Source organism: Vipera berus (assembly GCF_964194415.1).
Source record: "Vipera berus genome assembly, chromosome: 2".
In the NCBI taxonomy this organism is placed as follows: Eukaryota; Metazoa; Chordata; class Lepidosauria; order Squamata; family Viperidae; genus Vipera; species Vipera berus.
Window position 1 is genome coordinate 192,393,028 of NC_138203.1, and position 27,673 is coordinate 192,420,700.

General features: G+C 41.8%; 1 protein-coding gene across 1 annotated transcript in view; it reads left to right on the top strand.

Moving 5' to 3' along the window:
* Positions 1 to 27,063, top strand: part of UBTD2 (ubiquitin domain containing 2) — a 73,812-nt gene extending 46,749 nt beyond the window's left edge. Inside the window, exons 2-3 of the mRNA XM_081315613.1 lie at positions 3,675 to 3,911; positions 23,518 to 27,063. Of these exons, the coding sequence (XP_081171739.1) occupies positions 3,675 to 3,911; positions 23,518 to 23,915 (635 nt within the window). The 3' untranslated portion in view covers positions 23,916 to 27,063. The remainder of the gene's footprint in view (positions 1 to 3,674; positions 3,912 to 23,517) is intronic.
* The last annotated feature ends 610 nt before the right edge of the window (positions 27,064 to 27,673 follow it).

Consider the following 27,673-nt stretch of genomic DNA (forward strand, 5'->3'; position numbering starts at 1 on the left):
TTTGGCAGCTCAAACCTTCAACTCTCTCCACAGATTTTCTATGGGATTAAAGTTGGAGACTTGTAGGCTATTCCAGGACCTTAATGTGCTTCTTCTTGAGCCACTCCTTTGTTGCCCTGGCCATGTGTTTTGCCATGCTGGAATACCCATCCACAACTCATTTTCAATGCCCTGACTGAGGGAAGGAGGTTCTCACCCAAGATTTAACAGTACATGGTCCTGTCCATCATCCCTTTGATGCGGTGAAGTTGTCCTGTCCCCTTAGCAGAAAAACAATCCCAAAGCATAATGTTTCCACCTCCACGTTTGGTGGGGATGGTGTTCTTGGGCTCATAACTGCATTCCTCTTCCTCCAAACACGGAAAGTTGAGTTTATGCTAAAGAGCTTAATTTTGGTCTCATCTGACCACAACACTTTCATCCAGTTCACCTCTGAATCATTCACATGTTCATTGGCAAACTTCAGACAGCCTGTACATGTGCTTTCTTGATCAGGGGGCCTTGCGGGCGCTGCAGGATTTCAGTCCTTTGCGGCATAGTGTGTTACCAATTGTTTTCTTGGTGACTATGGTCCCAGTTACCGTGAGATCATTGACAAGATCTTCCTGTGTAGTTCTGGGCTGATTCCTCACTGTTCTCATGATCATTGAAACTCCACGAGGTGAGATCTTGCATGGAGCCCCAGACCGAGGGAGATTGACAGTTAATTTGTGTTTCTTCCATTTGCAAATAATTGCACCAACTGTTGTCACTTTCTCACCAAGCTGCTTTGCAATAGTCTTGTAGCCCATTCCAGCCTTGTGTAGGTCTACAAACATGTCCCTGACATCCTTGGACAGCTCTTTGGTCTTGCCCATGGTGGAGATTTTGGAATCTGATTGATTGATTGCTTCTGTGGACAGGTGTCTTTTGTACAGGTAACAAACTGAGATTAGGAGCACTCCCTTTAAGAGAGTGCTCCTAATCTCAGCTCATTACCTGTATAAAAGACATCTGGGAGCCAGAAATCTTGCTGGTTGATAGGGATCAAATACTTATTTCACTCATTAAAATGCAAATCAATTTATGCCTTTTTTGAAATGCGTTTTTCTAGATTTTTGTTGTTGTTATTCTGTCTCTCACTGTTAAAATAAACCTACCATTAAAATTATAGACTGATCATTTCTTTGACAGTGGGCAAACGGACAAAATCAGCAGGGGATCAAATATTTTTTCCCCTCACTGTATAAACAAAGTCATCCAATGTGCAATTTGTTAGTATGACAAAGTAGTCCACACACCCCATCCCCGCCAGCCAAATCAGTCAGTTAAAGAGAACATGAAGGCTAGTTGCGTGAATATTTCCTTTAAAAATGAACGTTGATTCAGGCACTCTTGCCCTGTATGCTTCTCAGAACTCTGTCTTCATCACAGTAAAGTTCTCACCATAAAGATTGCAGCGGCACTTATCTCATTCTTTAAAAATAAAGATCTAAAGATTTCTGTCAAAAGAGTTATGAAATCATTTCTGAGCTTTTATCAGTACATAGTCAGAGACAATAGTGAACCTTCCCAAGACTGGCTCTGCTATTCAAAATCACTCAAAGAGCATAACATAAAATAACATCCTGGGATCTTTGGCCAACGTCAGCATTAAAGATTCCATTACCAAAAAAGCATCAGGTAATAGTATTCATGGGAGGATGACATGCCAGAACTCATTAAGAACATTAATGCTTGTTCCCAGCATGCCAGAAAGTGAACCTTCCACTCATATATGCCAGAAAGCAACCCTTCCACTCAATAGTGGAACCACTGAGCTACATGAATATAATTGTTTCTGACGGGAACACAAACATTGCATTCCACCATAACAACCTCATCCCAGCTGTTAAGCATGAAGTGATATTATCATGACTTGGAGGTGTTTTGCTCCTCAAGGCCTTTAACATTTGCCAGTATTGAAGGAAGCATAAAATTTCACTTTGGGTCAGAAAACTCTACTGGAGAACATACAAGCAAGTCTGCAAGATAACGGTTAAAGGAAAATAATGCATTGTTTTAGAATGGTTAAATGAAAGTCCACACATAAATCTCATAAAAGTATTTTGGCAGAACCTGAACAAACATTTTATGCTTGAAATCCCTCCTCCAGTGTTAATTAAGTTGAAGCAGTTTGCCATGAAGGAATGGGCCAGAATTGCTACACAGTATTGTAATGTGAGAGGCTGATTACAAATTACAGGAAACATTTGTTTGCAGTTGTGGCAGCTGAGGAAGGTACAACCAGTATCCAACCCAAGAGGGACATTTTCACACTGGATAACTTTTGTTTATGACATAAATGAAGCAAGCACGATATTCCAGTGTTAGGATTAATCAACAGGACCTATATGAAGATCTGATAAATTTTAGTAGTTGATCTATACAATTGTTAAGTGGACAGTGTCCCAGGTAAGAAGTGCAGTGTGCTTTGGTGTGTGGGGGAGACCCTGAGAGGCCCAGTGCAGGGAACACACAAGTAGAGGGTGTGCTGTGGACACGTCTTTCTACTCTGACGCTGAGCATCCTTTCTCGTGAATACCCGTGGGGCACTCTCTGCTTCTTAGTTGAAATGCACTGCCCTCTGGAACTGAAAATCCTCCCTGGTGAAATCAGGGCAAAATCATATTTTTGGCGCCTCAGAGGGAACGGGGAGGCCCAGTGCAGGCCACACACAAAAACGTCTCTCTGGTCAGAAGACTGAAAAATCCTTCCTGCCAAAATCCAAGCAGAAAGCATTGATTTTCCACGGAAGCCAGCAAGGAAGATTACAAATAGCCCTCACATGATTGAGGGATGCTTGACATCTTCTTGTAAGTGCCAAATGCCCAGATTGCAATCATGGTATCCCATGGTGTGTGTGTGATGTTTTGCAATGGTCAGAAGCACTTTATAGGTCATAAAATATCCTTTCCAAGGCCGTTGTTAATTCATACCATGAATGACTATTTAAACAAAAAGTCATAAATTAAGAACTGTACAGTACAGAAATTCAAAGAATTTGAAAGTGGGTGAATATTTTTTTCATAAAACTGTTGCATTCTCTTCTCTTGTAGAGAGTGGATCTGAGAAATATGTTTCTAATTTTTTTAAGAAGACATAGCAGTATATCTGTAGATGAATATATTGAAAGTGCTTTATATTAAGAGACACTTATTAACTTTTAATAAACAGCAGGTCCAGATATGGTGGCAGATAATCTACAGAAGTTTATTTCAGTTCAAAACAAATTGGTCTCTGTAAGGCAGGATAAGAAATGACAAACTGGAAGTGAGAGATTGAACTAATAAAATTATGTAGGTTTTCTGTGATATTCAAGATATGACAAGTTTTAGTGAAAAGCAATTAGAAAAAATAATTCCAATACCATATACAAACATTATTTTTGGAATATGATTTGGGAATTAAGTATATAAGATGTAAGATATGGCATTTTTTGTTTTACTTATTTTATTTATCAAATTAGGTTATAACTTTATAGGCAAATGAAGGAACCATCCAGTACAATACTAGATAAGTAATTGTAATGAATTACTATGTACAATAGCTGTTTGCATTATGGTCAAAAACTATCAAAAGCTGTTGCTTGAACTAGAATATTCTTCCCATGAGAAGACATGCAAGTTTAGTTCCTTCTTTCTTTTTTCATACAGTTGCCCTTGGACGCAATCAGCTCCTGAAAAAGGAGAAACCAAAATGGAAAAGTGATTACCCCATGACAGATGGACAGCTACGTAGCAAGAGAGATGAATTTTGGGACACAGCACCTGCTTTTGAAGGCCGCAAAGAAATCTGGGATGCCTTGAAGGCTGCATCACATGCATTTGAGAACAATGATCATGAATTGGCACAAGCAATCATTGATGGTGCAAATATAACTTTACCACATGGTAAGTATATTCTTAATGGATGTACTGTAGCGCTTGTGAGCAGAAAAGCACTCTTGAGAGTCTTAGTGTACCCCACGCTTTCCTTTTTTATTTTCTTGGCCTCCTAGACCAGAGGTCCCCAACTTTTTGGGCACCAGGGATTGGTTCCGTGAAGAGAGGTTTTTCCACGGACCGGAAGGTGCATGGTTTTGTGTGCTGCCTGCATCCTGCGGATGGGGCGTTGCTCGTTTGTGCGGACCTGTTTCTGCCATGCCACGACCCGGTACTGGTCCATGGACCAGGGGTTGGGGACCCCTATCCTAGACCACACTGACTTAACTGAAACAATATAACCCTGAAAAATGTTACTTGACATTAGCTTCTTTTCAGTGCACGTTATTAAAATTTCCTATGTTTTTTTCTAGATTTGAAAAATTATTGAGTTACTTTTAATATACAGTTGAAACAGAAATAGTTCTGAACTTCTCCATTTTGCTTTGTTAGGGAGGAGGGAGTGAGGGAGTTTGCAGTGTGCTATGACATGTTTTCAAACTTAGCCAACTGCCGGTCAACTGAAAATCACTTAAATAGTGAAGAGACTCCATTTAAGGTAAAGGTGATTGAAAGTGGGTCAGAGTAATGAAATCTGAGTCTGGGATGGATGGATGGATGGATGGATGGATGACTGAGCAGGCTGAATTTTGGAGGTAAGCAAAGGAGTAAGAATTTTTGAAACATTAAAGGTAAAGGTAAAGGTTCCCCCGCACATGCGTGCTAGTCGTTTCCGACTCTAGGGGCCGGTGCTCATCTCCGTTTCAAAGCCGAAGAGCCAGCGTTTGTCCGAGGACGTCTCCGTGGTCATGTGGCCGGCATGACTAGACACCAAAGGCGCACAGAACGCTGTCGGCAGTTTGGCGGGTCAAATCCCGAGTGCCGTGTAGCAGAGTAAGCGCCTGTTACTCGTCCCAGCTTCTGCCAACCTAGCAGTTTGAAAGCACGTAAAAAAATGCAAGTAGAAAAATAGGGACCACTACGGTGGGAAGGTAACAGCGTTCCGTTGAAACATTACAAGACCATTAATATAATTCCAGCTGGGTATAAACACTTCTTTATAGTTCACATATGTTCGTGAAATCATAAGAAAAGGTCTTCTATCCTCCTGTTCCAAACAATGGCAAGGATTAGCAATGAGTCTTGGTCTTAGGATAGAATTGTAATGAACAGTACTATCCTCCATGAAATTTGTTTAATCAAACTGTTCCACTTTTGTTAAACCTTTTCATCTCCTCTCCCTGGGAAAAGGAACTTTATATGAGCAAATGCTTAACAGGCTGAAATGCAGAATGAAATTTAAAGATGCTAATAAAGTGTAAATAAGTGTAAATATTTTATAAGATTCTTCAGTGCATATTCTCAGGCAGTGACTGCAAAACATACTAGGGAGGAATTGTTTACTTTGCTTTTCCCTTCCTCCCTCTCACATTTTTAATGAGCATGTTTTGCACTGTTTTTATTTATTAACAATTCTGGATAAAAATACCCAAATCTTGCAAGATTGTATAATGTCATAAGAGATTGTGATTTTTTTTATTACTATTTGCAAACCAGCAGTGGTCACCCTCTGATTTAACTACATATTGCTTTTCAGAAAAACTTGCCAAAACAGTTTACTCAAGGACATCCAATATGTATCATAAAGGTGTTTACAATCTGTAGTGGGAGCAGACTTTCTTATGTAGATCTTCCATTCTCAAAGGAGTTATTTCCCCTTACCTTCCACCTGATTAATTATTTGATTCTCTCTTGTGGAGTCCTTTGTGCTCTCTGTGCTTGCTTGTTTGCTTGCAGATGTTTCATTACCCAACTGGTTAACATCATCAGTGATAAGAACATCAGAACGAGATTCTTGCTTGGAGAACAATCCTCCTGATACCTCCCAAAGACTATCCCCTTTTTAAAATTCATTTGGGATGTGATTTAGTCAGAAGATGGGGCTGCTTGTGTTGCCAATTCTTTTTGCTGATCCCTTCACTCCAGCGCTAATGAGTTACAAAGATTTACAAAGAGCAAATCCGAACAAAAACATAGTGCCAGATTCTCCAGTTCCACATATGAGATGCTTTACTTCTTCAGACATTGTGGAAATTCTTCTTCAGAGTATTCTAAAAGGAATTGTTTTTGTTTCTTGTTACTTAACCTTCACTGTGATATAAAGCATTTAAGGGTTTTTTTTTGCTGAAATTGGAAAGGTGATTTACCATCATGCCCTGCATTTCAAGAAAAAAAATGCTTCATTTTTAGGGATTCTAATAATGTGGAAGTACCGTAGTATAATTCATCAGAATTATTTATTTATTTATTTTTATTTTAATTCCATTTATATCCCGCCCTTCTCCAAAGACTCAGGGCGGCTTACAAGCTTAGCAGTAGCCTTCATTCTATGTATATGCCTGCAGTTGTCAGTGAAATTCAACATACTTTGTACATAAATAAATATGTAAGTTTGCAAGAATGTTGGCTGGTGGAGTATGCAGAGTAGGGCAGTGTATTTCGGTGGTGTCAGGTAATGAGAAATATGGCAGGAGACAAAGGACAGATCACGTGGTAGGAAATGTGCCCTTGGTATCTCGTACTGATCTTGTGGTTTCAGCCCCTTGAACTCAGTCCATTTCAGTAGATTTGTGGAGGGTCTGGTTTTAGACTGCTGGCTTTAAATACCAGATTGGCCTGTAATAAGGCTTGTCTTATTGCTGACTTGATTCTTGAAGAGAAGGCTGATCTCACTTATATCACCAAGAAGTAGCTGAGGGCAGAGCTGGGGTTCCTATCTCAGAAAACGTGCTCAGCTGGTTATCAGGTGAGGCACCAGCTTAGCCTACAGGGCAGGGAGGCAGTGTGGCTGTTATCATAAGAGAATCTCTGATAGCTTCCAGGGGCATTGTTCCAAGGGTGCCTTTTTTCCTAGGTTGGGCTCGAGGAACCAAATGGGATTACTACTGTTGCAGCCTCCCTGCTGTGTAGCAGCTTTCCTCCCTGATCTCCTAGATTTCACTGCAGGGCTGAAGATGGAGTTTCCCAGATATAGTTTCAGAGGACTTTGTTCTGTCATCTCTGGGGCAGGGGTAGGAGTTCATGGAATTGATGACTTCTCATGGGCCTGACTCAGATCAGCCAGGGTCAAACACCCAATTTGGTCTTCTTGTCAGAGCTGTGCCTGTGTGATCTGGAATTGGTGGACCTATCCTTCATCCCCTTGTCATTGTCACATTGCACCTTGGTGGTAATGAGCTTCTTTTAGAGCCTTACCCTCTCCAGAGAGAGGCAGGACCTATTAGATCAATCTCACTCCCCAGCAAGCGATAGACTCAGATGGGTTTCAAAAAGAGCTGAATATTAGTGCTTTCATTCATAATTAAACATATACCTTCTGTTCTGTACATGTACTTGTTAGCTCTTTTTCACATGATCAGACCATTTTCATTCACATCTATTGCGTTCTTCTGTTTCCTTTTCATACATCATTTTATTTCATTTGTTAATTCATGCTGTTTACCTTCCACTCCTTCTATACTCAAAATTACAAACTTCCGTAATGCCCACAGCTATTGTCTTCACTGGCGACTTTCACGGGATGTAGAGAGCGAGAGCCACATGAGTCTTCAGGTCTTAAATTATATTTATGACACTTTGTTTTGGTTTGTTCAGAGGAAGGACTGAATAAAAGAAATAGAAAGGTTTGCATCTTGAAAGCCCTTCATGGCTTGGGAATGGGTTATATAAGGGACCGTCTCTTCTGAATCCACTAGAGTGAGGAGGCACAGAATGTTACAAGTTCCATCTCCTAAAAAGGTACTTCTGGTGGGACCCAGAAGAAGGGCCTTCTCTGTGATGGCTCCTTCCCTTTGGAAGCTACTATAATGTTCAACAAATAATGAACATTTAAAAACCAGTATCAGGTAGGACAGCTCTAAATTAAGTTCCATTTCAACAACCTGGCCACTGATTTAATGTAGAGCAGCATGTTGTATGGTTAGGAATTTGGCAAGAAGAATAAAAGATAGTGATTCCTCATGGGTATTCGTAGAACTGCTTAGGAAGAAAATGAAATACAAATATCTCCTAAAATATAAGACGCGATAATAAATTACTCATTAATATTCATTCCTGGTTGTCATAGATTCTAAAGACACAACATTGTTCTGGAAATTGGTAAATACCACTTTGGGTGAAGCTTAAGAACATCCTAGAGATTAGAATATCCAAAGAGGAAAGGGAGATACTAGATTTTTTTGCTCCCTGCCCTATTCCTGTTAATTCTTCAATTAATTTAAATCCTAATGATGCTACATGCTTCTCCCTCTTCTCCCCACTCTCTAAAAGAAATCAGACTGATCCTAGTACTGCCATTAAACATAGCCCCGGAAAAAGACTATATCCCAGGTGCTTTATTAAAAGCTAATATCATTTGGTAGAAGCCTATTTTGGTTAAGCTCTTTAATGATATTAATTCCTCTTACCAACTTCCCCAGGGCTGAAATATAAGAATAGTGATCACAATGTACAGAAAAGGTGATGGTAGCCACCTAGGGAACTGTAGACAATCAATCCGTATAATTGAAATGTATGCAAAACATCTGGCTAATAAATTAGAGAACTGGGTCATTGATAACAATGTGCTTGAGAGCAACAGGCAGGGATTTTAGCAGAACACTCAACAATTGATTCGGATCTTGTATTGGATCAACTGATTAATAAGCATGATAAACATGCCAACAGGAAACGGTGGCCTTTGTGGATTTCTGTGCAGGTTTTTATCTGTTGATAAAACAAGCTACAAATTAAGTTCTGCACAGTATTATATTCCTCTTGTAAATGTAGCCAGGCCACGCCCTATATGCCAGCTGCACAATCTACATTCCTCTCAAGTGAGGGATGCTCTTTGTTACATACACAGAGTCATCAACCAATCCGTTCAAGTGATGAAGATAACAGCTTAGTCCTTTTTAAAATGAAGGATATGTAATTTCAAGAGAAACAGTGAACCACATTGGGGAAGAATGCAGCTAAAATTTCCACACAGCCTCTGCATGAAGTTTAGAATTCCAAGAAACCAGGGATGACCATATAAGAGATAACAGAAAAGCTTAACTGCAAGATGAATCTATTTCTATATGAATAGATATGCTCAAGCCATAAATTGTGTACCATATTTTATGACATGTTACTGTGTTGTGCTAAAGTGCAATTTTCTATTGTCTCTAGGTATGTCAGTAAAATCAGATTTTACCTCAGCTTTAAATCATGCTTCAACCTAGGCATGAGGGAATTTTCTTCTTTCCGCTCCCTCCCACTCTTCATTCCTCCCATTCATTCATTTTGTGACATGTAATATAAATTGGAATCGTTCCAGTGTCTTTTCAGAGATCTTTAACAGATTTGTAGATCGGCACCATCTTGTGGACTCTTTGGAGCGTTGTTGTTTTTTTCTTTTGGAAGGTTTCCTGCTTAATTCAGTTTCTTCTAGCTGTGTATCCCCTGATTTGAACAGCTCTGTAACTTCTTATTTCAATATTGAATGTTTGTATTTTAATCTGTAAAGTTAAAAAAATACTTTTAATAAAGTTTGACTTTATTTATTTCTTAAGATATTGTTTTATTTCCCAAAGATAGAAGAAGGGGCTGTATCTTTTAGCCACGTGCCTGTGAGCCATGTGGCATAGAGGAGACATTTCAGTTTTAGTATTTTGACATTTAAATTTCCAGAAAGGTAGCACAGATTGTGAAACTTTTGTCTCACGCACTAAGGTTAAGGGGAAAGTGCCAGGTGGGCGCCCATTGGAAGATCGATGGTGCCAGCAGGAACTACCATCCTACTTTCCCAAAGCTGAACACGAGGCTAGAATTCTGGGAGGAGAGACTTGAGACTTCTTGTTGTGATTCAGGGTCAGCCTGTGGGTTCGGCAGTTGGGTCGGACGAATCAGAGGAGGAGGGGGGTGTTGAAGACCTTGCTGAGGGGGTTGAAGATCTTGCTGATGATAGCCCTCAGGCAGGCCCCTCCCACTTGGTCACCATGGAGACCCAGCTGTGTGAGCCTGACAGTGTGAATGAAGATGACCCACAGCTGGCCCTGTTCAAGGATGCCCGACGCAGGAGGCAGTCAAGTAGGAGTAAACAGAGGAAGGCTGTGGGGCTTCTCGGAAGGAGGCAGAGAGAGGCCACGCCCTGAACTCTTTATAAAGGGAATGTTTGGGGAGGGCTGGTTTGCTGAAAGCAACCGCTCAGATAGTGTTTCAAAGCTCCTGTATCTTGGTTCGTGTCTTGTTTGTTTTTGTAGTAAATAATTTGGCAGACGTAATTCCAGCCTCTTGCCGTTTGTAAAGGGGTTGCCTTTTCTGCAGGGCCGGTAGCAGGCTGGTACAGAACACTTCTACTCACAAAGTCAGAAAATTATTTTCCCATTTTCTGCTTTACATAAAAACATCAAGCTTGACTTCTGGTGTCTACATGCATAGTTCCATAAACTTTTCTTGGCATCAATACAAAATTGATTTTCTACCTTCGTCCAGAAGGTTTTCCCACTTCCTAGTCTAGTTTGCAACCTTAGATTATTGAACTATCTGTCTCCAAATATTTTAGGATAGGGAGGGAGGCCCTTCTCTCAGTCACTCTCCGTGGGTCATTTCCTATTTAGATTATTGCAACACACTCTACATGGGGCTATCCTTGAAAAGTATCCAGAAGCTTTAGCTGGTAAGAATGCGATGGCACAATGAAATTTTTGGCACCCCAAGGATGGCACATATAACACCGTCACTGCCTGACCTGCACTGGTTGCTGGTTTGTTTCTGGGTCCAATTCAAGGTGTTGGTTATCACTTTAAAACCCTACATGTCATGAGGCCAAGTTACCTGCAGAACGGTCTTCTTCCCATTACATCGACCCATCCCACCCACCCATGTTACGGCCCCTGTCAAGAATTTTGACTGGCAGGTTCCAGGTAGAGAAGCTTTTCTGCTGCTGCTGCTGCCTCCCTGTAGAATATCCTCCCCCGAGAGATGAGGCAGGCCCCCAGTTTCCAAAACTCTTCCAAAAGAGTTTTAACACCTGGCTTTGCCCACTTGGGATGCTCAGAGAAGCACTCAAACTTGGTGTTGGTTAGCGCCTTAGAGGCCCTCCCCTTACCGTTTTAACTCTAATTCTATTCTTCTCTTAACTGCCTCATATTGAATTCTAATATTTTTATGCAGTATTTATGTGTTTAACTATACACTGCCCAGAGTTGCTCTGTGTGCGAGATGGGTAGTCTCTAAATTGGATAAATATTATTAAATATATACGGCCATCGATCTCACTGCCACGAGATCTAGGCAGCTTACAAGGTTGAAAATTTAAAAAACCCACAGAAATCGTTAAAAACATTAAAAAATATAACGTATTAAAACCATTAAGATATTAACCGAGTCCAATCCTTTTTCTTTCTGAGATGAGTTAGAGGCTGCCGTTGATCATTTCCAGCTTATTTTCTATCAAATAATTTTGATTCTGTACCTATTCACTCAACATCTCTCACTGATAAATGTGTGTCTGGGCTTTTAAGTACTGTATCTTTTTCCAGTAAGTGAGATTACATTCGTTACAGTATATGTCTATGAAAGAAAAAGAGTGCAGTCTCCAAAAGCCACAGCATAGGCTGTAGCGCTCCAGTGTTATTACCTAATGGAGAAAGGTAGAAGCAATAAAAAGTCCATAGATTTCATAATGAGTGCAAGAGAAAGTATATTTATGCAATGGAGGTTCTTCAATACTGGAATTTCTCAAGGGATCTTCACATTATCAGAGATGTTTGATAGTGTACTAAGCATTTAGCAAGCAGCCAACAGCAAACTTTGCCCTTCTCCAAATAGCAATATGCTATTTTAGAAGTCAGGGAATCTTCCTAATTCTTCTGCAGCAGAATTTCAGCTGTGCCTACTTTGCCACAAATCATAGCAGCTTGGCATTGTTACTGCAGATTGATGGCAACCAAGAGGGAGTTCTGGAGAGACATGAATCTGGGAAGACAGGAGGCAGGCCATCTGCTCTACATTGCTGACTCCTGCAATAAAGTTCAGGTATTGGCAAAGTGACAAATCTGATCATTGTATATCAGACTGTTGAATTTTAAAAATAATAATGGGTTGCTGTTACTGCTTACAAATTCAAATTTTAACTACCGGTATGTTGATGGAGGATTTTATTACCTACTTTGAGAATTGTCTTAAATGGAAAGTGAATTATAATACCGTATATACTTGAGTATAAGCCGAATTTTTCAGCCCACTTTTTGGGCTGAAAAATTCCACTTCGGCTTATACTCCAGTCAACAAAAAAACTTACCGAGGACTTGTGCGCGGCCGAGGCTTTGGTGCTTCCGGGATCGCGCGCACCTCTCCCAAGCCACCGCCGTCCGAGACCTGCCGAAGTTTGGGGAGGTTTGGGGAGGTGCGCGCGCACCTCCCCAAACCTCCCCAAACGTCGGCAGGTCTCCGTTCCTCCGCGCCCTGCCTGCCTGCTTCTTTCCGCAGCGGAAAGAAGCAGGCAGGCAGGGCGCGGAGGAACGGAGACCTGCCGACGTTTGGGGAGCTTTGGGCGCCTCCCCAAACCTCCCCAAACGTCGGCAGGTCTCCGTTCCTCCTGCCGACGTTTGGGGAGCTTTGGGCGCCTCCCCAAACCTCCCCAAACGTCGGCAGGTCTCCGTTCCTCCTGCCGACGTTTGGGGAGGTTTGGGCGCCTCCCCAAACCTCCCCAGGTCTCTGTTCCTCCGCACAGACCTGCCGACGTTTGGGGAGGTTTGGGCGCCTCCCCAAACGTCGGCAGGTCTCCGTTCCTCCTGCCGACGTTTGGGGAGGTTTGGGCACCTCCCCAAACCTCCCCAGGTCTCCGTTCCTCCGCGCAGACCTGCCAACGTTTGGGGAGGTTTGGGCGCCTCCCCAAACCTCCCCAAACATCGGCAGGTCTCCGTTCCTCCTGCCGACGTTTGGGGAGGTTTGGGCGCCTCCCCAAACCTCCCCAAACGTCGGCAGGTCTCCGTTCCTCCTGCCGACGTTTGGGGAGGTTTGGGCGCCTCCCCAAACCTCCCCAGGTCTCTGTTCCTCCGCGCAGACCTGCCGACGTTTGGGGAGGTTTGGGCGCCTCCCCAAACGTCGGCAGGTCTCCGTTCCTCCTGCCGACGTTTGGGGAGGTTTGGGCGCCTCCCCAAACCTCCCCAGGTCTCCGTTCCTCCGCGCAGACCTGCCGACGTTTGGGGAGGTTTGGGCGCCTCCCCAAACCTCCCCAAACGTCGGCAGGTCTCCGTTCCTCCTGCCGACGTTTGGGGAGGTTTGGGCGCCTCCCCAGGTCTCCGTTCCTCCGCGCAGACCTGCCGACGTTTGGGGAGGTTTGGGCGCCTCCCCAAACCTCCCCAAACGTCGGCAGGTCTCCGTTCCTCCTGCCGACGTTTGGGGAGGTTTGGGCGCCTCCCCAAACCTCCCCAGGTCTCCGTTCCTCCGCGCAGACCTGCCGACGTTTGGGGAGGTTTGGGCGCCTCCCCAAACCTCCCCAAACGTCGGCAGGTCTCCGTTCCTCCTGCCGACGTTTGGGGAGGTTTGGGCACCTCCGCAAACCTCCCCAGGTCTCCATTCCTCCGTGCAGACCTGCCGACGTTTGGGGAGGTTTGGGCGCCTCCCCAAACCTCGGCAGGTCTCCGTTCCTCCGCGCAGACCTGCCGACGTTTGGGGAGGTTTGGGCGCCTCCCCAAACCTCCCCAGGTCTCCGTTCCTCCTGCCGACGTTTGGGGAGGTTTGGGCGCCTCCCCAAACCTCCCCAGGTCTCCGTTCCTCCGCGCAGACCTGCCGACGTTTGGGGAGGTTTGGGCGCCTCCCCAAACCTCCCCAAACGTCGGCAGGTCTCCGTTCCTCCTGCCGACGTTTGGGGAGGTTTGGGCGCCTCCCCAAACCTCGGCAGGTCTCCGTTCCTCCGCGCAGACCTGCCGACGTTTGGGGAGGCGCCCAAACCTCCCCAAACGTCGGCAGGAGGAACGGAGACCTGCCGACGTTTGGGGAGGTTTGGGGAGGCGCCCAAACCTCCCCAAACGTCGGCAGGAGGAACGGAGACCTGGGGAGGTTTGGGGAGGCGCCCAAACCTCCCCAAACGTCGGCAGGTCTGCGCGGAGGAACGGAGACCTGGGGAGGTTTGGGGAGGCGCCCAAACCTCCCCAAACGTCGGCAGGAGGAACGGAGACCTGGGGAGGTTTGGGGAGGCGCCCAAACCTCCCCAAACGTCGGCAGGTCTGCGCGGAGGAACGGAGACCTGGGGAGGTTTGGGGAGGTGCCCAAACCTCCCCAAACGTCGGCAGGAGGAACGGAGACCTGCCGACGTTTGGGGAGGTTTGGGGAGGCGCCCAAACCTCCCCAAACGTCGGCAGGAGGAACGGAGACCTGGGGAGGTTTGGGGAGGCGCCCAAACCTCCCCAAACGTCGGCAGGTCTGCGCGGAGGAACGGAGACCTGGGGAGGTTTGGGGAGGCGCCCAAACCTCCCCAAACGTCGGCAGGAGGAACGGAGACCTGGGGAGGTTTGGGGAGGCGCCCAAACCTCCCCAAACGTCGTCAGGTCTGCGCGGAGGAACGGAGACCTGCCGACGTTTGGGGAGGTTTGGGGAGGCGCCCAAACCTCCCCAAACATCGGCAGGAGGAACGGAGACCTGCCGACGTTTGGGGAGGTTTGGGGAGGCGCCCAAACCTCCCCAAACGTCGGCAGGTCTGCGCGGAGGAACGGAGACCTGCCGACGTTTGGGGAGGTTTGGGGAGGTGCGCGCGCACCTCCCCAAACCTCCCCAAACTTCGGCAGGTCTCCGGACGGCGGCGGCTTGGGAGAGGTGCGCGCGATCCTGGAAGCACCGAAGCCTCGGCCGCGCGCAAGTCCTCGGTAAGCTCCGGGCGGTCACTTGCTTCGCGTCTCCTGAGGGAAGGGGGGGCGACTGGAGCAGGCGTGTTTCCTCGCCTGCTGGGCGCCGCGATTTGCCCGGGGAACGCGTGGGCCCCAAATGGCAGCGTGGAGCGAGGAAGCGGACAGCCAGGGCTTCCTCGAGGGCCGCGGCCACACAGGGTATTCCTGTGTATTCAGGCTTGCAAAATGGCGGATCGAGCCTCTGCTGGCGGCAGAGGCTTGCAGAGCGCGGATCCAGCCTCCGCCGGCGGCGGAGGCTTGCAGAACGGCGGATCGGCTTATACTCGAGTCAACAACTTTTCCCAGTTTTTGGGGGTGAAATTGGGGTCTCGGCTTATACTCGAGTCGGCTTATACTCAAGTATATACGGTAATTAAAATATATAATTTACTGCTCTGGAGATGAGGAAAAGGAATTGACATTCCTAGTTATTTTTCCTGTCAGTGAACTAAACAGTTCTTATTAGGTTTCTGTTAGGGCTAGGTGGAATCCTGAGACCAACTTTATTTTGTTGTACTATATGAAATAAAACAATAAATTGTTTTAATTGTATTGTCTATTTTTGAAATAAAATCTATACAAGGGAGTATTTTACTGAATAGTATCCATGGGTCTTAATAATTAAAATTAGGCTTTAATAAAAATGCTGAAATTCTGCAGAGGTTTCATGAATATTTCTGGTATGTTTAACTTTATCTCATGATTTGTACATGCAGTTTGTAAGCTTTCTAGACATTATAAATCTTAATTTGCTTCTTCTTAAGATAAATGATGGTTGATTGTGCTTATTTGGTTAAATGATCGCAAACTTAATTTTATGTAAATTAATTATCTGAAAAGACAGGAATGTGCCTAAAAGACTTTTGGGTTGATCTTCCATGATATAAACAGGGGGGGGGGAGCTTAATAAAATGCACAGCTGTTAGTTTTGAAGCTGATAATATTGCACTAATATCCTGCCAGGGAAATTAGATGTAGCAATCTGAATGATAAATTACACACAAACACAGTGTAGAATTAATTAGATATATATTTGCATTTTTGTGAGCATTCTCATAAAACATGAGTTTGGAAAAGTTGTTCCCTGATGCTGACATCCCAGCAGTGGTAGAAATGGGAGCCATTTACTGCTTTTATTGCACACAGGAATTGTAGTTTGATTTATCGGTGGTCCCAGTAATTAGGAAATGTCCTTCTGAAATTCATTCTCCACAGATAAATGCACAGCATTAGATCTAGATGGGGGTGAGGGGTAGGGTGGATAACAGCTTCATAAACTGCCGGATTTGTAAATTTGGTGATTATGGGTTTTGGCAGTTTTATTATTTCAGACAAAAAGTAATTCTGTTCAGAAATATGTAATCAAAATATTTGTTAGAATTCTAGTACTGTACAGTGGACATCTTAAAACCAGTGAAATATGTACTAAAAACTAATAATAATTAAATTTGAACTTGACTAAAATGGTTTTATGTACCAAAGAACTATTAAATATCAATGGATCAGCATACATGGTTCTGATTTTAATGGTTGAATTTTGATTTTATTATTTGTCAACTGATCTTTGAATTAATGTTTTCCAATAAAGATAAGCAGTTCACACTTTTTATGAAGCTCAGTAGTCTTTAAGACCATACTTAAAAACATTACATTTGGACATAATCATTCTAATTTGTAACTTGTCATTCCAGGATTTTGAGTTCATCCCATTTTATTCTTATGATAATCTTATGAAGAAAATTAAGCTGAGCAAGAACAATTTATCAAACAGTATCCACTTATATTCATAGCTATTTTAGGATTCGAAGTCAGAATTTTTCCAAAATCTATTGATAGGATGCTTTACTGTAATTAGGCTTCCCTTTTGCCTAACTCAGGTCTCTGTGCCAGGAGTATATTTAACCAACACCTTTTGAGGTTTTCTTCCTTGCACGCATGTGTATATGAGGGGAAAAATAAAGTGTTTGTGTGGACTTGAACAATAGATTGAGATAATTATCCCCAACTTTAAAAATAACCATTTGCTACTTTTTTGAAGTGCATGTATAAATCTGTGTATGTGATACAGTTTTGGAAAAAGTGATAATCTGGACATATGTACGCATGCAAGTTTGGATGAATAAATGAAGCATATGTGGTAACAAAATGAAATAAGCAGAAGAATTACATATAAGGAATCATTTTGAGGATAAGTTTGAAGAGATGTAGAACCTTGCCAGTGCTTTGAGAGGATTCAAGTGAAGAAGGCAGTGTATAGATTATTCATGAGCTATTTATTATTTTCTGAGTTATTCTGTGGCTATTTATGTAGATTGCAAAAATATGCATAATTGTTTGCTGTGAAAAGTTTAAAAATATTTTGAACATATATTGTGATTTGAAAAATCCCAACAGAACATTTTAAAAGAGGTTCTGAATTTGCAACAAAACTTTCTCAGTTTATATATACATCTACTCCTTTATCCTGAAGCAAACTGCTTTAATTTAAATCTCCACTGAGTTATAACAATATGGGGAACTTTTTCTCACAAGGGATCCATTTTTTTCTTTGTTGGCAGATGCATAATAGATAGTACTGAAACTTTCAAGCTTTCAAAGAACCAAAAAGAGATTGGGAAACCACCATGCATTATTGATTTATGTACAACAGTATATTTTGTACCTGGATATTTCTGAAGAAGAATTTGTGAATTACTTAGTTAACTTCCTTTACTTTCATGTTGTAAAGTTATTGCATCATTAAAAATCATGAAGTGAATTTGACTTATAAAATTGTGAAACACATTTTCCGTAATGCATCTCAGTTCTAGAATATCATTGCAACAAAATAAAAGATTTACATAAGTATATTCTAGGGCAGCAATAGAGCAGCAGTTTGGAAGTATTTAAAGCACTAAGGGAGAAACCACCATTAGTGCTCAGTGCCTTGAGGGAGAAACCTCCAAGATAGACATATGTTTCAAGTGGCACGTAAATACTTTCCTGGTTTTTTTCCCCTTTATTCAGCATATATTCTCTTTGCTAAAGCTACTTGAGTGCCCAATGGATCAAGGAGAGCACTTTCACGATTATTTTACCTATGCAAAGCAGAGAAAATAATAACTAAATAACTGAAAATAATGACTGAAATAAATCTAGCTCATGGGATTACAGTTCAGGTTTTCCAGTATCCAAAAATGATTTGTCTAAACGTAGTTTCCACATTAATTTAAAACTCAGTTATATTATGCATTTAAAGTATTTTCCAATACTGAATTAAAAGCATATAATAACACAACAAAGTGTAAGCATGGTAAATAATCTTTAGTACAAAACTGAATAGGGAACTAATAGGTCATTAAGGATTAATAGGAATCGAGTCTCATCTAGAGATGATTTTTTTGGTAAATTTAAAGCCATGTTGCTAATATACTAGCATTAAAACGTAATGATTCAGAGAACAAAGTCCTAATAATAATAAGATGCTGAACTTACACAAGTTGCATATCCACAACTTAGATCTCTGTATAGACTTAAGAAAGAATTGAGAGAAATGAAGTTAATTGGTTCTGGAAAACAAAGTGGATAGATTTGGAGCAGATCTTCTCACTTAACCATTATAAGTCATCTCAGGGTGAGATGATACTATTTTATAATATACTTAGAATCTCCTTAATCTTACTATATACTGTAATTCAGATGGAACCCTGAGAGCTACAAAAAAAAAACCTGATTATCTTGCTCAGGCAAAGTCAACACATTGTCCCAAACTTTCCTGCTTGTTTTCTTGCACTGACACAACCCTGGAGTGAATTTTAACAATGCTCCTGTTTTGCCCAAACAAAACGTATTTCATGTTTTGCTGAGAATTTGTTCAGAGAAAATGGGGAACAAAACCTGGAACACCACTTGGGAAGTGGTGAGATTTCAGTGTGTGCCGTCTGTCAAGCTACACAGTGGTTGGTGAATAGGTTAGCAGCAGTTGGTGATTTCTGGTGTGGCATATAAATCTTATATGTCCAAATCTTTATAGAGTATCTGTAGAGGTGTATGTATTAGTGAAATTCAATATTTTATCAGTTATTTTAAATTTCTAGCTGTTTAAAATAGAAAAGGTTTTATTTTATGATAAGAGAAAAGCCTAAGATACATAACAACTTTGTATCTTAATAAATGATTTCTTGCCCAAACCTCATCCTGTTCATTTCATTCTGAGATGGTTTGCCATGTTCATTTGTCATTTTAGGGGGGGGGGGGTTATGATATAACAGGTTTGAGGATTCCTATTCTAAGAAATGGACCCCCAACATTGCAATAGAACTGTTACTTGCTGCATTTATTAAATAATTGTTACGTTGTATCTCTGTTAACTGCAAAACAAGATTCAACCTAGAACTGACATGTTTTCAGAAATCTTAGAATATTGCTCACTTTCCTTTCAGCACTCAGAAATATCCTTATAGTAACAAGAACTTCTGCTAGTATCTCTTTTCTGTAATTGGTACTCAAGCAATGAACTCCGTGGGAGATGTACCCAAAGGCAAAGCTGTCTAATCTTCTTGCTGTGCCCCTTACAAGAGGACGAAAAACTATAATTGGCATTCTTCTTTTCTCCAATTATTATCAATGCAGGAGAAATAAATTAAGAACAAGTATCAGGAAATTTCTGAACAGTACAAGCTGACAAATCTGTCATGGATTCTCCTTTTTTAAAAAATGAATGTCAAATCACCTGTCAGAAAACTGTTAAGACATATATGGAAGAGGATGATTTGGTGGCACTAGTGTTACTAGTTCCTTCATATTTCATGAGTATTATTTTCCAGCCATAGTAGTACTATAACCCCATCCTTCTTATAACTCATAATATTTTATAATCTATAATCTTACGGCACCTAAAAAAATTATGCAGGGGGAGAAGATAAGAATTCCTGCAATCAACTGTAATGGCTTGGTGTAACTGCCAAGAACCTAAATTTTGTTCACATGACTGCGGAGGTGGTGCGGTGGCCATAAATTCAGGCAGGAGTCATAAGTCCCTTTGTTCAGCACTGTTGTAATTTCAGTCATTGAACAAATGGTTGTAAGTCAAGGACTATCTGCATTTTCCCAAATATTTTATTTCTTGTAATAACGGTCACTGTTAAATAAGAAGGAAGGAACTTGGGACTGCAAGATCTTTCATACAGAAGCACAGAAAAAAAAGAAGAAGAGAAAAGTGACTTTTGCTTACATTCACTCTGACATGAGCCAGAGACAGTTTCATAATATAGGCATTTAATTTAAATGGGAGAAACCTGTGAACTATATAAGCATAGACATCTCTTGTTTTGTCACAACCAATTGAGCAAATCTCATTTATCTTGAATCTAGTTACATGAATTTAGTGCTTTTTGGTTTCTCTCAGTATTTTCAAACATTATTAGACTTACAGTTTTTCATCAGTTGATATGTGTGCTGCATGATCATGCTTTTAAAAACAGATGAGCATTCCATAATGCTAAGAAAATAATACATATGTGGTTTATAGTATATTCTACAACTAATTAGTTGTTTCTAAGCCTTTGGGGTGCTGTGCTAGTTTTTGTTGTGTTTTTTTTTATAATCTTAATGTTTATGTGAAGCATTCAGGATATGGTATATAAGATGAGTGGCTATACAAATTTTTTATTTAGCAAAGTCATTTCCATTTGGTTTTGGATTTTTTTAATAAATATCAGCCAATTGCTTTTTTTCCTTTGAGTGCTTAATATTTAAAGTGTATCATATTAAGAACTTATTTCATGATTACAAAGGTTCAAGTTGATTCTATGAATGTTAAATCCTTAAGATGTCACCTGTTGAAAATGCAAATTCAGTTTTGTCTCACCTTTTCTTTGGTAGCATCTATTAAATTTTAACTAAGCAACATGTGGGGTTAACCTTCTCAATTCTGGCCACGGATTGCATAAAAATCATGTTTACCTTGTTTTAATATATATTTCTTAATATTCCTTCCTTGAAATTCTCTTCCAGAAAGAAATTATGCTCACCTTAGTCGACCGATTGCGACTAAGAACCCATATTAGGTCTTATCTCGCTGCGATAAGGGTGGCGAGGTCTAATCACTTCGCTACCCTTATCGCGTCCGCAGATAATCGCCCGGCCGCTCTGTTTAGGGTGACTCGCTCCCTCCTTAATCAGGAGGTGAGGGAGGAACCCTTGCAGGGTCGTGCCGAGGAGTTTAACAATTATCTGTCGGACAAAATCACTCGGATTCGGACCGGTCTGGACTCCGACTGGGCAGAGTCTGGCGATCAGGACGCGGGTGGTCTTGTCGATATCACTTGGGAGGAGTTTGATTCTGTGACTCCGGAGGAAGTGGACAGGATTATGGGGAGACTGAGCTCCACCACATGTTTATTGGACCCGTGCCCTTCCTGGCTGATTTATGCAGCCCGGGAGAGGACACGCAGCTGGTTCCAGGCAGTTATATCAGCTTCTTTGAGTGAGGGTAGCTTCCCTGCCGTCTTGAAAGAGGCGGTGGTGAGGCCCCTCCTCAAGAAGCCTGCCTTGGACCCAGCTGTATTGAACAACTTTCGTCCGGTCTCCAACCTTCGCTTTCTTGCGAAGGTTGTTGAGAGTGTGGTGGCGCATCAGCTCCCTTTGGTCCTGGATGAAGCGGATTATCTAGACCCGTACCAATCGGGTTTCAGGCCCGGGCACAGCACGGAGACGGCATTGGTCGCGCTGGTGAATGATCTCTGGAGGGCTCGGGACAGGGGTCATTCCTCAGTTCTAGTCCTATTGGACCTCTCAGCGGCTTTCGATACCATCGACCATGGTATCCTGCTGCGGCGTCTCAGGGGATTGGGAGTGGGAGGCACGGTTTTACAGTGGTTCTCCTCCTATCTCCAGGGACGCTCGCAGTCGGTGTTGACAGGAGGGCAGAGGTCGACCGCGAGGTCTCTCGTTTGTGGAGTTCCTCAGGGGTCGGTCCTCTCGCCTCTCCTGTTCAACATCTATATGAAACCGCTGGGTGAGATCATTCGTGGCTTTGGAGTTGGGTATCATCAGTACGCTGATGATACCCAGCTTTTTCTTTCTACCCCAAACCACCCCAGTGATGCCCTCAACGTGATGTCCCGTTGCCTGGAGGCGGTTCGGGTCTGGATGGGGAGGAACAGACTTCAACTCAACCCCGACAAGACCGAGTGGCTTTGCATACCTTCATCCCGGGTCTATTCGGATATTCCATCTCTTTCTATGGGGGGTGAATTATTACCCCCCGTAGATAGGGCTCGCAACTTGGGAGTCCTCCTAGATTCGCGGCTTACCTTGGAAGATCACATGGTGGCCGTGACTAGGGGGGCTTTCGCCCAGGTTCGCCTGGTGCGCCAGTTACGGCCCTATCTAAGCCGGGATGATTTATGCACGGTCACTCACGCGCTCGTGACCTCTCGTCTAGACTACTGCAACGCTCTCTACATGGGGCTTCCCTTGAGGACCACCCGGAGGCTCAAACTGGTACAGAATGCAGCCGCGAGAGTTGTGTTGGGAGTTTCCCGATACTCCCACGTGACACCTCTGCTCCGTGAGCTGCATTGGTTGCCAGTTGTCTTCCGGGTGAGATTCAAGGTGCTAGTAATGGTGTTCAAAGCCCTTCATGGCATGGGGCCGGAGTACCTCAGGGAACATCTGCTGCCGGCATCAAGCTCCCTGCGCCCTGTGCGTTCCCACAGAGAGGGCCTCCTCAGGGTGCCACCGGTCAGAGAATGCCGTCTGGTGGCCCCCAGGGGGAGATCCTTCTCTGTGGGCGCCCCGGAGCTATGGAACCAGTTACCGGTTGAGCTCCGGACGGCGCCCGATCTGCGCTCCTTTCGCCGCGATCTGAAAACATACTTGTTCGAGCAAGCCGGCCTGGCCTGAGGGGGGATTGGTGGGGTTTTTTATCATTCTTCTTGGGGTTTTTACTATGTATCAATTGTATTTTAATCGGGCATGCATTTAATTATCTTTTAATTTTTGTAAATTTCTGTGTTTTATTCTTGCCCTGTACACCGCCCTGAGTCCTTCGGGAGAACGGCGGTATAGAAATGATAATAAATTAAATTAAATTAAATAATAATAGTAATAGTAATAGTAATAATAATAATAAAAGTTGGAAGGGACCTTGGAGGTCATCTAGTCCAACCCCCTGCTCAGGCAGGAAACCCTATACCATTTCAGACAAATGGCTGTCCAGTATCCTGCAACATTGTGAAATGTGACCTTTTTTTGTTGTTTATATATAAATCAAAGGCTGATACACTCAAGCTTTCAGTGACAGGCCGCCACTTAAAATACATACATTTTCTGTAATTGGTAATATTGTGCCTATTCATATTTTCTGAATATGATAAATACTCTTATGAAGCTAAAAGCAAATTGAAATAACCTGTGCATGTGAGCAAGGCTTGAAATTAACATACTATATGCTCTAATAGCACTAGTGTACAAAGGTGAATGTGTTTGTACTTGTTCGCTTCATATAACATATACATACACTGTAATGCCAAAAAAATATAATTCTGAAGAGAATGGGAGGATAAAAGTTGCCTGCTGTACATTGTGCCTAAAAAAATTTCAAGCAATTCAAGAAATGCAACATTGGTTTAATTTAAAAAATGTGTTATTTACTCAGTTTTCCCCCCTTTCTTCTCAAGGTGCTCTTACAGAGTGCTATGATGAACTGGGAAACAGATACCAGCTTCCTGTCTACTGCCTTGCTCCACCCATCAACATGATAGAAGAGAAGGGTGATCTAGAGACTCTGGATTTTCCGGATCCGCCACCTAACTCCGGTCATGAATGCCAGCTTCGTTTACGCCTCTCAACAGGCAAAGACCTCAAACTTGTGGTCCGCAGTATGGACACTGTGTATCACATGAAGAGACGACTACACACAGTAGAAGGGGTAGAACCTAGAAGTCAGCGATGGTTTTTTTCAGGCCGGCCACTCGCAGACAAAATGAAACTGGAGGAACTGAAAATACCAAGGGATTATGTGGTGCAAGTAATTGTGAGCCAGCCCTTAACAAATCCTGTCTTGGTGGAGAATTGATTTTTGCCTATATGCCTCTTCTTCCCTTTCCTTGCTCTTTTTATCATGTGGGAACTTTTTCACTTTCCATCCTCTCCTGCAAATGGTTTGGTTCCAAGCAATGACCAGCAAACTCTCCATCTGTGATGGAATTTAGGTTAAAAAAACCACACATAGGCAAATATACGCACACACAAATCTATGTATAAACACACGGTCCCTGTTTCTAAACTATACTTGGACGTTTTGTTCAATTTAGTATTTCTTGACACCACTCTTAGCAAAGTAAGTGGAAAAATGTTTGTGACAGAGTGAGCCTGAAATTCAAGGTAGATAAAGCTGAAACTGAGCTTTTGAACTGTAAGTGATGTCTTGATCCATGAAGGTGAAAAGCACTTTTTAAAGGATTAAACCAAATTGAACTGTTTCATGAAATCAGTGTCACTTATAGTTCAGCTGATCATTGTAGCTCCCCTGGTTAATCTAGCATGCTGTGATATTTGTAGAGGTTGTTTCTATTAGGGTTTTATTTACTGGCTCAGTAAGACTCCTGCTTAATAATGAGTAGCAAAGAACTAGAGGTACACTCCAATAGTGGTATGTTCTCAAATTCAGGTTTTACTAGACGTTTTGGTACATTCCGATTTAGCAACAAATAGCAATTTGCTAGGGCTGACTTCAGGGTGTATAAATACTGCCTTCTGAAAAATTAGGCAATAACTTATTAAATACATAAATTTCTTGTCTACTGTAAGCTGTCCACTATAAGGAAACTTGCCGTACAAATCCCTGTCACCAATAAAAGGGCCTACTAAATGTGCACTATTGTGATTGGTGAAAAATCAAACATTCAAAGTACACCAGCTTGAAAATAATAAAGGCACAGATGACATCTTTTATTTAATATGTTCACCTCTGATGTTTAAAACAATAGTTTTGAACCTTCTTTACCCTCAAAAATAGCAATGAACTAATTAGGGGGGGGGAAAGCACAAGCTGGTTTCATACATTTTTCTAATAAGAGTTCGGCTTACTTGATAGCATTTTTACCCACTGATATTTGTATTTTCTTGCTATAATCAAGGAGTGAGGTTTTTATTCCTACTCAAATTAAATATACATATGTATGTACACACACACACACTGCCATTGTACACAGAATGAGAGAATGTGATAAGAAAGGATTGGGAGAAAAAAAAAGCCTCACTAGCAGGTGAAAATATTATAGACTGTATAACACTAGATCTTTCAAATATTCCATTAGACCCATAAGTACATTTTGGGGGATTCTGCATTGCATGTATATTTATGTTATTTTCCCTGAATCCATAAATAAGTTCTAGAGATGGAAGCTTGCATTAAGACCGGATTCATTTAGTTTGTAAAAGCAGCATATATACCCCATAAACTTTTAAATAAGAGAGCATCTTTCAAATGTTCTTATCTTCCATGACACCTGTTCTTACTTATGCATTTTAACAGTGTACAAACAGTGCCTGTGGCAAATAGATTATAACTTTCTATAGTCGATAGATTTTAAATGATGTCATTTATCTAGAGCTCAGTGTGAATCTTAGCAGTATCATACAGGATTTTCCCTTTAGAATCTGAAGGTCAGACATTCTTTAGAGGCGTAGGTACAGTATATATCCTTTTAGGAGTGCTTTGAGCAAAATTAGTAATGATTCTCTCTAGAATAATAAAATAAATTTGGAGAATGGCACTGGCCAGGTGTATCAGAACAGTTAGCATACTCATCAAATATGTTATTTTAAGATGGGGCATGACGTGCTTCTTGATTCTGACACGGTCCTGTGCTTGGTAGTAATGTCATCATCTCTGACACCACTTTTGCTGGCTAAATACCAAATCTGATTTTTTATGCACATGAACCTTACAGTTACAAAGCTTCTAGTTTTGATTAAATTGATTTTTTTTTTAAAAAAAACTATCCCATTTTTTTCCATTTGGAAATAAGTTTTTATATTTACAGGAATGTATCATGCATCAGAACCATAGAAGTCTTCTGGCCATTGTCTATTACTGTCTGATATTTCTGTGTAGATTAGGGTCAGTTAGTAGTTAAAATGTTTTCTTAGAAATAGTGGCAGTTTTCAAATTGTTGATTAAGTTTCCCATTTCCTGAAACTGATGAATTCAAAATTCTGCATATCACTAGGGATACTTTTTAATATTGTGACTAAATGAAGTAAGGTCTGGATGTGCTTTAAGTGAAATTTAAATATCTACAATGTTAGAATTTTCATTTATTTGGGCAGTGCCTGGATAAGGTATATGCACTACATATTGTGCAAGTTACGGGATTACACATCAGGAAAACTATGACAAAATTTATTATTTAGCACTCCCCCCCCCCGAGGACTATTTAGAAAAGGGAGAAAAATTGCAGCTATTAATGAAAAAGTAAAAGCATGTATAGCCTGATGATTTTTGTAACTATTTCCCTTTTTTATGTATTCACCCAGTTCATCGAATTAGGTAAGTTTGATTGTCCCCCAGTGAATTATATTTACAGTACTGCTGCCTCAAATATGGAGATAGGGATGGTGGAATCGGCACAAATGAAGTGAGCACCAGCTCCTTCCTCTCATTGGCAATCACTCCAACTCTGTAGGAAAAATATGACCAGCAAATCTATCCAGTATGAGCATTGACAATTAATAAGTAAATCAAAAGAGCAAGGAACAGCCACTGCTTCCTTTCCTTTTTCTCTTTATTGAGACTAGAGAGTTGACCTGTTGTTCAGAGAAGGAAGTTGATGCTTTTCAGTGCTGATGCGTCAGGATTCAATTGTGGGTCCTCAACAGCTACCAAGAATGCTAGCCAACGTGATTATAGGCTTTTTAGAATTACTGTAATAATTTTGTAAAAAACCAATAGCATTTAGAATATAGCCGGCTATAAAGTGTTCATCAGTAACCATACTGCTCTGAAGTCACCACCACCAGAATACATTAGAATAGTTTCTGTATTTCTCACAGCCCCTCGTGGGCTTTCATGAACAGAATGCACACTGGGAAAATTTTGTAATGCTCTTTTTCATTGTTCTCTAACATGTTTATAAATCAGTGTGGAAGACACATTGCAAGACGCTCCCTGAAAAAATGAAGGATACTGCTCTTACAATTAGAATAGAATATTTTGGAGGAAGAAATGAATTTTTTTTTATTACATTTATATCCCGCCCTTCTCCGAAGACTCAGGGCGGCTTACAAGTTTAGCAGTAGCCTTCATTCTATGTATATGCCTGCTTGTTAGGGCTTTCACACACACCCCAAGCGGCATTATTACAAAGTCAGCTTATTGCCCCCAACAATCTGGGTCCTCATTTTACCTACCTCGGAAGGATGGAAGGCTGAGTCAACCTTGAGCCTGGTGGGATGCGAACCTGCACTAATTGCAGGCAGCTGGTGTTACTTAAGGAGGCATTAGCCCACTGCTCCACCAAGGCTCAATTATCCATAGAGTTAGAATTTGGTTAACGCCAACAAAAGGTCAATTTGGGGCAAGTGCATGATAATTTAGTTAACTTCTTTTGCACTGATATAAGAGCTTCTATTCACAAATAAGGGATATTTAATATCTGGTTTAATTCATAAGTATCATGAATAATTTTTACTTTGAATAGAAATTGTTTCTCAGAACAAAGGAATGAGTGTATCATTTCTTTCTTTTTCTGCTCCAGAGAAGTTACTTTAAATATTATAGTTTATAATATGTCATTACCACCCTCATCTGACTTTTAGTAAATAATAAGC